At 49.3% G+C, this 11,881-nt stretch overlaps 1 protein-coding gene across 1 annotated transcript; it reads right to left on the reverse strand.

Moving 5' to 3' along the window:
* Positions 1-1,025: 1,025 nt before the first annotated feature.
* Positions 1,026-11,233, reverse strand: LOC137167759 (olfactory receptor 14A16-like). The gene is made up of 3 exons (XM_067570044.1): positions 11,033-11,233; positions 2,190-3,059; positions 1,026-1,073 (listed from the first exon to the last, which is right to left on the reverse strand). The coding sequence occupies exons 1-3, from the start codon at positions 11,231-11,233 to the stop codon at positions 1,026-1,028; spliced, it is 1,119 nt and encodes a 372-aa protein (XP_067426145.1).
* Between the last annotated feature and the right edge of the window lie 648 nt (positions 11,234-11,881).

Genomic DNA, 11,881 nt, shown 5'->3' on the forward strand with positions numbered 1-11,881 from the left:
GTGTTGAAGATATGGAGAAGAGCCACCAGACCTGTGTGACTGAGACAGAGTTGCTGGGATCCTCTGATTTCCAGTCATTGCAAGTCCTGCTCTTTCTACTGGTGTTCACCTTCTATGTGAAGGCCCTGGTGGGAACACTCTTAGTGTCACGATCGCTGACTCTGCCCTTCACACCCCATGTATTGCTTCCCCAGGAATTTATCCTTCCTGGCAGATCTGCTACACCTCAGTCACGCAGCCCAAAATGCTGGTGAACCTGCTGTCGGAGACCTAGACCAACTCCTTCGTGGGCTGCGGTGCTCAGATGTGTTTCTTTGTTCTCTTTGGCATTACAGAGTGCTGCCTCCTCTCTGTCATGGCATATGACCAATACGTGGCCATATGCCATCCCCTGCAATACACCCTCATTATAAACCAAACCCTCTGCGCTCAGATGACAGCTGGTTCCTGGACCATTGGTATCCTGGTGGCATTTGGACACACCCTTTCCATATTTACACTGCCTTTCTGTGGGTCTAATAGAATCAGTCATTTCTTTCTTCTCCCTGTGATGAGACTGGCCTCCACAGACACCGCTAGAATGAAGTTGCTCTTACTATCCTTATGGTGTTCCTTTCACTGGTTCCATTTTTGCTCATCCTCTTGTCCTACAGCCGCATCTTTTCCACCATCCTGAAGATGCCCTCATCTGAGGGCAGACGCAGACCCCTCCCATGGTCTGATCTTACCCCTCCTGTGAGTCCCATGTTAATCAGAGTTTCCGGCTGGGTAGAGTCGCTCCTTCCCTCTTGCTTCTTTCTGTCTGTCCTGTTTGTGTCCATGTTCGTTCTCTCACTGCAGAAAGCAAAACCGTGCTGTTCACCAGGCCCCCGTCTCTGTGCCACGGGTTTAAACTGTGACGTTCCATTCTCTAGTTTTCCAGGGGCAGGGCGGGGAATTCATTTAAAGAGCTTAAAAATCAATGACCCCCAAATGCCTATTCTTGACGGCTGTCAGTGGTGGTCCTTCAGCCTGGTGTCAAACACCTATCCCAGCCAGGGCAGCTGTCCGGAATCCAGTACAAAACGCGGCCCCTGAGAGACAGCAGAAATGTGTCATCAGCTTGGCAATAATTCCACAACACAGAGTTTAGGATTTCATACTGTCATATCCCTCGGAGTTACACAAGCAAACAATAAACCAACAGTCAGAATAACACAAGCAGAGTTTATACGCCCAAAAGGAGAAGACCCAATGACCTCATAAAGTTCACTAGACTTTGATCTGGCTGCTGCTTTTATGTGGAAGGTACTCAGCTAGCCCAGGGATGGGTGGCAGTACAGGGACCTGAGAGAGACACATAGATCGATAAACGGATTCCGATCTTATTTCCACTAGTGTAAATTTACAGTAACTCCATTGACCTGAGTTTGTGTGTGTTAGAAATAACTAAACTGGTTTTCCCGCTCGTTCCACCTTGATGCTGCAAGTGAGCAACGAGGGGGTTACTTTACAATTATTTTATCCATAACAGTACGTAAATGTACACATTTCCAGCAACTCCCCGTTGACCCTTATTTTGTTACATTGACACTTATAAAATGAATAGTAACAACTACATAATGAATACAATTATACCCGCCCCTGTTTGTTGTTTACAGGATTACCATACAGAGGGCAGGCACATCACCTTAAAACCTATACATTTTACACCAGCATTCTTTGAAGTAAAGGTATGCCAGGGGGAAGGAAAATAATGCTTTCTTCCCATCCTGGCCTTGTGCAGGAATGGTGATAGTTAGCCGCATCCCCTGCACAGATGGACAGGAAGGGAGGAAAGGAAAAGAGATAACAGACTTTAACTTGAATTCATACCAATTAGCAGAAACAAGGTTTCCCCATGCCTTGACCCTGTTCCCTGTAACTTAGGCCTGACCGTTTGTCCAGCTTTTAACTCTTTACTCTCCTAAAGTGTGCATTTTTGCCACTGTAAATACCCCTTTGCATGTAAAGAGATTACAAAGCATGTTCTTACAGAGACACTAATGTCACCCATTGATTACATTTCTATACAGACAAAGAATGAAATCACAGACAAAGGAAAAAAAGATAGACCTATAATTTTTAGTCAATAACCACCACCCTATCAGTTTCCACAGGGAAGCTTTGATCTCCTTGATTCTCATGCTATAGATGATGGGATTCATTACGGGAGGCACCACAGTATATAAAACAGCCACCACAAGATCCAGCCGTGACGTTGAGCTGGAGATGGGTTTCAGATAGGCAAAGCCGCCAGTGGAAGTAAAGAGTGAGACAACAGTGAGGTGAGGCAGGCAGGTGGAGAAGGCTTTGTGCCGGCCCTGCTCAGAGGTGTTTCTCAGCACTGTGATGATGATCTGAACATATGACACAATTATAAAGAAAAAACAAATTAGCAATAAGCCCACATTACAGACAATGAGCCCAGTTTCAATGACATAGGAATCAGAGCAGGTGAACTTGAGTAGCTGGGGAATTTCACAGAAGAACTGATCCACCTTGTTGACTCTGCAGAAGGAGATTGCCAACATGTTCCCGTTGTGCAGGGCAGAATTGAGAACACTGCTGGCCCAGGCCCCGGCTGCCATTTGGACACAAGCTCCCTTGTTCATCACTCTCTCGTAGTGCAGCGGCTGGCAGAAGGCGACATAGTGATCGTACGCCATGACAGTGAGAAGGAAAATATCTGTTCCCATCAACAAGGGGAGGAAAAAGACTTGGGCAATGCACCCAGCATAAGAAATGGACCTGGTGTTCATGAGGGAATTGGCCATGGATTTGGGGATGGCAAAAGAGATGGAGCCAATGTCTATGATGGACAGGTTCATCAGGAAGAAGTACATGGGGGTGTGAAGGTGGCGGTCGAGGGCTATGGCTGTGATAATGAGAAGATTCCCCACCAGGGCTGCCAGGTAAACCACTAGAAACACCACAAAGTGCAAAATCTGCAGCTCCCGCATCTCAGGGAATCCCAGGAGAAGGAACTCGGTGATGGTCGTCAGGTTGGACATTTTCTTCCTCAGCACATTGTGTCCTGCCTGCGGAGGGAAGGAGAAGGGCAACGGTGAGGATTAGAATGACCGAGGGAATGACCCTGATTCCTCTCTCCATAATAACTGACGATGTGACTGTCAGAGCACAGCCCTGATCACACCCACTGAGCAGGGGCGGTGAGGGCTCCTCGCTGTGGGGCATGGAATGACTAGTCCAGTGCGTTATCCCACTGATGTCAATCCACACACATCTTGGAAGCTGGGTGTAGGAAGCCGCTGTCGCCTCCCACGGAGCCAGAGCCTGAGGAAGGACACGAGCGCTCTGATTGGCCCAATTCACACCCTGCCCCAGAGTCTGCCCGGCAACAAGGGACCCGGGCCGTGATAGGACCACCCGGCCAGGCCAATTGGCAGCCGCGGAGCGGAGCCCCAACAGGAAGGGGAAGTACAAAAGCCTGGCCCCTGAGCTCAGTAGGGCCCAGACTGCCGCCAGAGGCAGACGTGCTGCCCCGCCAGCAGAGGCCTAGGCCAGAGCCTAGCCGCTGCCGATGAACCCCGGCCCCACCTGGGCCCGGGGATTGGATAGGGCCCTCGAGGAGCTGGACAAGGCAACCCGGCCAGGATGACTGGGCCGAATTACCCCGAGCCCGGGGCCGTGCTCTGGAACCGCCTGGCTGGGCCGAGACCCCAGAGCAGCCCGAGTGGCGGGCACCCCCGGAGGCCGGGCCGGATTTGGAGGAACTGCTGGCCGCTGAGCCCCTCCCTGCAGCGGGACAGGACTTGGAGGAGCTGCCCGAGGCCGAGCCACTCCCCACCTACGATGACCTGGAGGAGCTTCCCCCTGAAGAGGAGCTTCCTGCCTTACCCCCCATTGATGAGGAAGGACTGACGGCGCTACACCCGGTGGACTATCCCCGTGCCATGGAGGAATCAGGTACTAGGGTCAGTGGGGAGGAAGTAGCCCAGGGACAGCCACGGCCTGTGGCTGAAGCTGCCTTATAGCCGGTGTGTTGCGGCGGGAGCCCCGCCGGCACAGTGGCAGCCGCTTCTGCCACTGCTAGGGCCCTGGGCTGGGATGCAGTGGAGACGGGTGGGCCTGCGTCACCCTCCCTTTCCCCTTTTCCCTAGCCACCCCAGGAGAATTGCTCTCCTGACCCCGCCGGAAGCCGTTGCCTCCTGGGCTGACCCTGCCTAAGGGTTAGAACCTAGACTTCTTGCTCACTCACCCTGCCTGAGGGCCTGAGCAATCCGCCTCTGCTCACCCTACCTAGGGGTTGGAGCAATAGACTCCTGGTCGCTCGCCCTGACTAAGGGCCTGCGTGACTAACTGCTGCTCACCCTGCTTAAGGGTGGACGACTAGAACTACTCCCTCGCCAAGTGCGAGATATTCCCCTGTGTAGGAAGCCGCTGTGGCCTCCCACGGAACCAGGAACACTTACACTGGGTCAGATCACACCTGTGAAGATTGGAGCCAGGGCCTGGCTTGATAAAATGCAGTAAGAAGATGGAACAAGGTACACGCCGAATCCAAAAGTCCTAGCAAAGAAAGTCCCCCTATTGTGAACAACCGCAGGGTCGCAGCTTGGGCCTGGAACTGAAACTGTAAAACACCAGCACAGCCTCAGTCCCATTGCCAGGGAAATACGACACGGCCACTCGGCTGTGATGTTTCCACATAGAAGGCCTGCTGCCAATTCACACATTGATTTCTGGCCCCCAGTGCCAGCCATGCTTACAAAGCTGTGTGATGATGGGTTAGTGGCACGGCTCAGTTACTGCTGTGCTGTATCGTTTCCCTTTGTGACTTTGTGTCTGTGCTCTGCAGGTCAGTGGCAATCAGGACAACTGGGTTCTGTCCTTGGCTCTGCCATTGACCTATTGTATGACCTTCAGCCAGTCATTTACCCTCCCTGGGACTCTCTTTCCCTCCCTCCCTTTCTCTGCCTGGTCTACTAGGACTGTGAGCTCTTTGAGGGATAGGCTGTGTCTTACAATGTGTATATTTTCTGCACCTCATTACAATATTTGTGTGCTCAGCTGTCAGCAGAGATGGAGCCTGGATATGGAGCTAGACAAAAAGGTTTCTAGTCCCAGTGACCTCCTCCCTGTCCATCTAAGCTCCATGTCAGGATAGACAGATCTGGGTGCTGGGTGCAACTCTGAAACTGGGTTTGAAACTCCTAGTCCCTATAACACATATTCTGTGGGTATTGGCTTTGCCATTACTCAGTTTTACTTTCCTTTGAAACAGAAATCAAACAGATGAAACCGAATCAATGGGTTTCCAGTTATGGTGTTATTAGCCAACATTAAAGTTTCCCCACCCTTGTTTGAAGTTTAAGTCTGTTTGGAAATTTTCAGTTAAATTTTGGTTGGTTGCATTTTTGGACGGAAAATTTGGGTTTCCAGCAAAACAAAGTTTTTCTCACCATGTATCTGTTTTCATTGAAAATCTTTTATGATGGAAAACTAAATACTCAGCAAGCAATCCTGTTTGGTTTTCATCTTAAATCTACACTTTTCAGCTGAAAGTTCTCAGTTGCCTAAAGAAGGGAAAAAAAGGGTTTGGGGTTTCTGATGAAAAGTTATTTTCAAAAGGAGGAATTTTTGTTTCTTCTGACTGTCTCTAGTTGTTTGAGTAACTTAATAGTGAAATCCTTAATGAGTGCTGAGAGCAATTCTGATTCGTGTTCTTTAAATTTCCTTTGTATGTTATTCCCCACACACATATTTAATTGAAATAGCACACTTACTGTACTGGCCGCTGTGGATTTTTCCCGAAGAGGTGATGAATCTAGTCGTCCAGCTCCAGGATTCTTCGGTCATTATCTATCTATCTGTTTACACGACAAAGACACAAGTGTGTAAGAGTCATCTCACCCCTCACTCTGAGCATGACCTGACAGAACTAGACTCAGACCGGTTGCTCTCTGCAGCTGAGCTGTGTGTAGCAGGCTTTGAGCGTCACTGGCATTAAAGGAGCGATGCTGCGGGAAGGTGATTTACCCATGTCTATTTCCTAAGGGCTTGTGGGACTCACTCCCGAGAGACCTGAACAGCTCAGAAGCAGAGGCCCAGAGGCAAAACTTCATAGACTCATCCATTTTAAAGCCAAAAGGGGCCATTCTGCTCCTCTAGTCTGACCCCCTGCCTAGCACAGGCCCTAGGATTTACCCCAGTGTTTCCTGACTCCAGCCCAGCTTCTGTGCTTTCTGTGCACCGGGATTACCAAGGGATTTGGGCACCTAAAGGTGGAGGCAGGTATATACTGGGATTTCCCAAAACTCCTAAATGTTCTAGGTAGCTAAATCCCATGGACATCCAATGGGAGTTAGGCACCTAACTTGCTGAGGTGTTACTGCAAATCCCACAACGCAACTATTAGCTTCTTTAGATGCCTAAACCCCTTTGTAATTCTGGCCCCGGGTCTCTCTTGGCATCTTCCAAGGCCTGGGCTTCTCTTGACTTTCAGAATTATGAAGGCTGGGATTTGCAAAGGAGCCTAAGGGAGAGTAAGGCATGCACGTCTTGGGGGCCTAACTCCCTTAGACCGCCTTGACAATCCCAGCCTACAACGATAACAAGGGCAGCCAGGCAGCAGGGGTTGTAGAGAGGAAGTCAAGTCACCTGGAGCTCTTGTGATCTAAGCCCAGCTACGCAACTGAATCATCTCAGCTCTCCGTGCCTCATTTGCCCCAACTGTAACCTGGGGGAGAAGACCTGGCACTGGAGGAAGAATTCACAATGGATGGTGTAAATAAGGGCTTATGAAAAACTTAGTTTTATGTGAACTCTGCCTGGGGTCTCCTATCCCCTGTACAACCAGAGAAAGAGCCTTGTGTCCGGCAAGTGTAAATGGGAGTGGTTCCACCCGGGCTTTGTCTGCGGGTCTGGGAGCCCAGGAGGGGGCCGTCCCTCACTCCCAGGCTGGGGTGGCCGCATGGCCGGAGTGAGACTGCTGTTAGCCCTGCCCTGGGGGGCAGAGAGTGGGGTGCACACGGAAGCTCCTGACATGTGATGGGGGAGCTCACGTCCCATTGACTCTCACCCGCAGGTGTTGGTTCAATTTCAGACTTTACTTTTTTCCAAAAAAAATATTTTTTACTATTTTTATATGTTTTAAAGTGTATTTTATATGCTTTGAAACTTTTTACAAATATATTATTTTAATTTAATTGATATTTCTTTTATATTCTGGACCAGCCCCTCCCACCAGGCTGGGCGGTTGTCAGATGAATGGAGGGATGGCGTGCCCAGCTCCCCCAGTTCTCAGCCTGGTGAACTGTTCATATCCCAGGGATCCCCACTTTGCCAGCTCCCAGAGATCCCTGTCTCGCCAGATGTTGGTTGACTGACACCCTGCGCTGTCCCAGCTCCATTCTGTCCAAATCTCCTACCTGCCTGGCTCCCCAGTCTGGTCAACGTCCTAAGCTCTTCACTCCCCGAGTGCCCACCTGATGGGCAGCCAGGTTGCCCATTGCCCTTTGATTCCAGGCTGCCTGGTCAGTTCTTGTGCTGCCAGGTTGCTTGCAATCCCCATTGGCACTCGTGGTGGTTAGATGGGTGAGTGGGCTCCCCAGCTGTCTGGCTTCTCAGGCTCCAAGGAAGCCCCGCTCCTTGGCCTGCTTCTCTCTCCACTGCAAAGGAAATTGGGATTCCTGGCCTGCCATCCTGGTGCAAAGGTGGAGAGATGTGTTCTTAGGCTGCCTGACTCCCTGGGTTGCTGGGCTCCTTGGGATACCCAGGCATGTAAGGTGCACTGCCTGCAGCCCCAGCTGCCCGGGTGGCTTGCCAGCTTGGTCATCTCCCTGCATGAGATTTTTTGGGGAAAAAAATCATTTCCATCCCTAGTGAAGTGGAATTTTTTTAAATGTCCCTGCCGCAGAAAACGTTGCATTTCCAGCTTTTTGTTCTGCTTTCAAGTCGGGGCCGGGGAGCGGGAATCGGAAATGCAATATTTTCTGTGCAACGTAAGTGGCGGTTCCCACGGAGCTCTCTCACTCACTCTGTCTCTGAAATAAAAGGCACAGGGTTTGTGGAAGAGCTGGACCAGTGACCGTGATGTGGCCAATCTGGGCTGGCGGCCAGCGCCGTGTTCAAGAACCAGAGGCCAATGGGTGGGTCTGAAGTCAGGAGTCAGGTGTCAGAGCTGATACAGGGTCAGCACGGAGTCAGAAACCAAAGAACCATAGCCTGGGGTTGTAGCCAGGGCAGTCAGCAACCAGGGCTGGGAACAGGGCAGGGCTGGCCTCAGTGACTGGGAATTAAGCCGGGAGCCAGGTAGTGAACACAGGGTCTCTAGCAGCAAAAAAACCAGGATCCATCTTCTTGCACAAACAACTTCCTCTGCCTCTTTTTGGCCTAAACAATGCCCTTGCCCTGGGCTGGAAAACCGCCCACAGACACAGAGCCTCTGCTTCAACGGCTGACAGTGTCACAAACGTCAGCCTAAGTCCCCTAAGGCCAGAGGACAACGTTATGTAGGCACTAGATGGTGCAGGTAGGTACCTAGTGCAATTTAAAATATGCCAAAACCGTTTGGCACCGAATTCCCAATGGGTTTTAGGCACTTTTGAGAATCCCTCATTAGTATCTGTTAATAAATGTGAACCCTTTTAGTTCTTTTTGTATATTTGGTTCATGTCTATATCAGCTATTCTTTAGAATCTGTATGATATTAACAAAGAGCACGTCTGAACTCTAAGGTGCCTCTGTTCCCATTTGTATAATGGCATAGCCTATGCTATGTACCTGTGGCCCAAGTCCAACCACGTACGGGACGTGGACAAAGTGATGCTCTTTTTTATACCGTCATCACTCCCGTGTTAAACCCTGTGATCTACAACTTGACAAACAAGGCGGTGAAGGATGCTGTGAGGGGACTGAGGAGGAGGAGAAAGGTTTTATGAATGATTTAAACATTTGGGAGCTGTGCAGTTCAAAGGAGGACGTTTTATAAAAATAAAGTAAAATTACCAAACAATTTCTTCTGCCTGGGTTCACACGACATGTAAGGTAAAATCATTTCCTGGCTCCACGATGGACTCACTGTGTCACGTATAGACCTAGAAGTTTTAAGGTCAGGAGGGGTCATTATCACCTTCCAGTCCAGAGAAATTCATGATTGTTTCCTGTGGCAGCTTTTCTACCCACTGATTTCTACGATTCTGTCGTAGGAGCACCAGTTGGAAAGATAAAGCCAAGCAGGGAAAGGCTATTTTAGGCAGGATGTGCTGTGAGTGAAGTTCTGGAACAGCCTCCCAAGGGGAGCAGTGGAGGCAAAAAACCGAGCTGACTTCAAAACTGAGCTTGATACATTTATGGAGGGGATGGTATTATGGGAGAGCCTAGTTTGGCAACTGACTGATCTTTGACTACTGGTGGTAGACATGCCAATGGCCTATGAAGGGACATTACGTAGGGAGGGTTCTAAGTTACTACAGAGAATTCTTTCTTGGGTGTCTGGCTGGTGAGTCTTGCCCACATGCTCAGGGTTTAACTGATCACCATATTTGGGGTTGGGAAGGCATTTTCTCCCAGGGCAGATTGGCAAAGGCTCTGGAGTTTTTTGTCTTCCTCTTTGGCATGGGGTTCAGCTCACTTGCTGGTGGATTCTCTGTACCTTAAAGTCTTTAAACCATGATCTGAGGACTTCAATAACTCAGTCATAGTTAAAGGTCTACTACAGGAGTGGGTGGGTGAGGTTCTGTGGCCTGCGTTGTGCAGGAGGTCAGACTAGATGATCATATTGGTCCCTTCTGACCTTACAGTCTATGAGTCATTCCAGTGAAGTTAGGATTCTTGGTTCCTAAGATCAGTTGTGTAATAAGATTAATGCAAAAATTCTTGGTCCTTTGCCTTATTTTTTGAATTTTTTTCTTTTTTCCAGAATTGATCTCACCGTGTAACATGCAAGGGAGTTAGCTAGCGCTCTCCATCTATGGGGGCTATGTTCTGCTACCATAGATTGCTAATCCTGTGGCTCACTAGATGAATCAAGTGTCCAGGGCTCCCTATCCAGTATTAGCATAACCTTAGTTGTACCTATCCTATCAAAGCGTGGGGAAAGGCATAGCAAACTGAGGTGTCAGCTCTGACTCTGAGACGAAAAGATAGCAAAATTTTGTAATAGATCTCAGAGAGAGAGAGAGAGAGAGAGATGGGGACGGAAAGAGAGAGACAGAGGAGCAGCCTTTGTTTTCACCATCACTTGCATAATTTTTGTAAAGGAAACTGAAAGCAGTTCCATGTCAGCATCATACCAATCTATTAGAATTATTTGCAGGGGAGAACAAACACGTGGACAAGGGTGATCCAGTTATTTAGTATACCTGGACTTTCATAGAGCCTTTGACAAGGTCCTTCACCAAAGGCTCTTAAGGAAACTGAGCAGTCATGGAATAAGAGGGAAGGTCCTTTCATAGATTGGTTAAAAGGCAGGAAACAAAGGTTAGGTATAAATGGTCATTTTTCAGACTATTAGGAACGATTAGGAAAGGACTAGATAATAAGACAGTCAATATTATAATGCCACTACATAATCCATGATACACCCACACCTTGAATACTGCGTGCAGTTCTGGTTTCCCTAACTCAAAAAAAATATATTAGAATTGGAAAAGGAACAGAGCAGGGAAACAAAAATGATTAACTCAATGCAACAGATTGACTGGGACTTTTCAACTTGGAGAACAGATGACTGAGGGGCTTAAGATAGAGGTCTGGTGTGGAGAAAGTGAAGAGGGAAGTGTTATTTACCCCTTCACATAACACAAGAACCAGGAGTTACCCAATGAAATTACTAGGAAAGAGGTTAAACAAACAAACAGAAGTATCTCTTCATATAATGCACAGTCAACCTGTGGAACTTGTTGCCAGGGGATGTTGTGAAGGCCAATAGTACAACTGGGTTAAAAAAATAGATAAGTTCATGGAGCCAAAGGCTGCATGGGACAGGGTCTTATCCAAACTGCTGTCACTGCCTCCATCCCTCTCCTTCCTCAGTCAAACGTCCCACTGCAACCAGGGCACTGGGATCACTCTCCCCGTCTGGGGTTTGGTTTGTTAACAGAGAATAACGGTTGGAAGCCAGAATCTCCAGGCCATTCTGCTCATCCTGGGCTCCTAATTCCCTCTGCTGGGCACTGTTCCTGCCCGGCAGTGCAGCTCCTTCCAGCTGGGCCTCCTTTCTGGCTGCTGTGGAGAGCTTCTTCCGCATCCTCCCTGACCCTGGGTTCCCTCTGGATCCCCTGCAGGAGTCTCCTGAGAACCAGAATTCTTCTGCTCTTTACCCTTGGATCGGCGCACCAGGCCCAGCTTTCTGTTCCTCAGATCTCTGAGCAGTGCAGCGCTCCCAGGACACCCCAGACCCTGGGCAATTCCAGAGAGACGTCCCCTAGGTCTGCCTTACCCACTGGTCCCCCTGGCTGGGATGGATCAGCCTCCCTCCCGCGATGCCTGGTCACCTGACCCAACACAGCCTGCAGCCCAAATCCTCACCTGGGAACAGATGACCAGGCACAGGTGTGGATGAGCTCATCTCCAATTAAAGGGCCAGCCCACCCTGAGACAGTGGGAATTTAAACTGGGCCTAAGGCATTTAGGCACCCCATTGCCATACAGTGGGAATGCCTCCTGTGCATAGAGCCTGTAATCCAAGCTGGGGCCAAGGGAATCGGGTGCAGAAATCTCAGCCTCTTTTGGGCTCCTAACTCCCTCAGGCTCGGTTGAAAATGACCATCATTATCTGCAATGACTACAATATGTGTTATTCTCAAGGATTATAACGTGGCCTTATCTTTGCTCGGCTCTGTGTATGAAAAACTATAGTAATTTTTGCTTTCCCAGTGACATGCAGTAACATGTA

This window comes from Emydura macquarii, unplaced genomic scaffold, assembly GCF_026122565.2.
Source record: "Emydura macquarii macquarii isolate MOO-44397 ecotype Brisbane River unplaced genomic scaffold, CSIRO-AGI_Emac_v2 contig_2981, whole genome shotgun sequence".
Lineage (NCBI taxonomy): Eukaryota > Metazoa > Chordata > Testudines > Chelidae > Emydura > Emydura macquarii.

What these genes read in the sequence shown, in the direction of transcription:
- LOC137167759 (XM_067570044.1), bottom strand. Translation starts at nt 11,233, where the DNA reads ATGCGGAAGAAGCTCTCCACAGCAGCCAGAAAGGAGGCCCAGCTGGAA. An exon ending in ATCCCAGTGCCCTGGTTGCA is followed by an intron (nt 3,060 to 11,032) that starts GTGGGACGTTTG and finishes TTCCCTCCGCAG; the next exon opens with GCAGGACACAATGTGCTGAG. An exon ending in TATATACTGTGGTGCCTCCC is followed by an intron (nt 1,074 to 2,189) that starts GTAATGAATCCC and finishes GCTGTCTCTCAG; the next exon opens with GGGCCGCGTTTTGTACTGGA.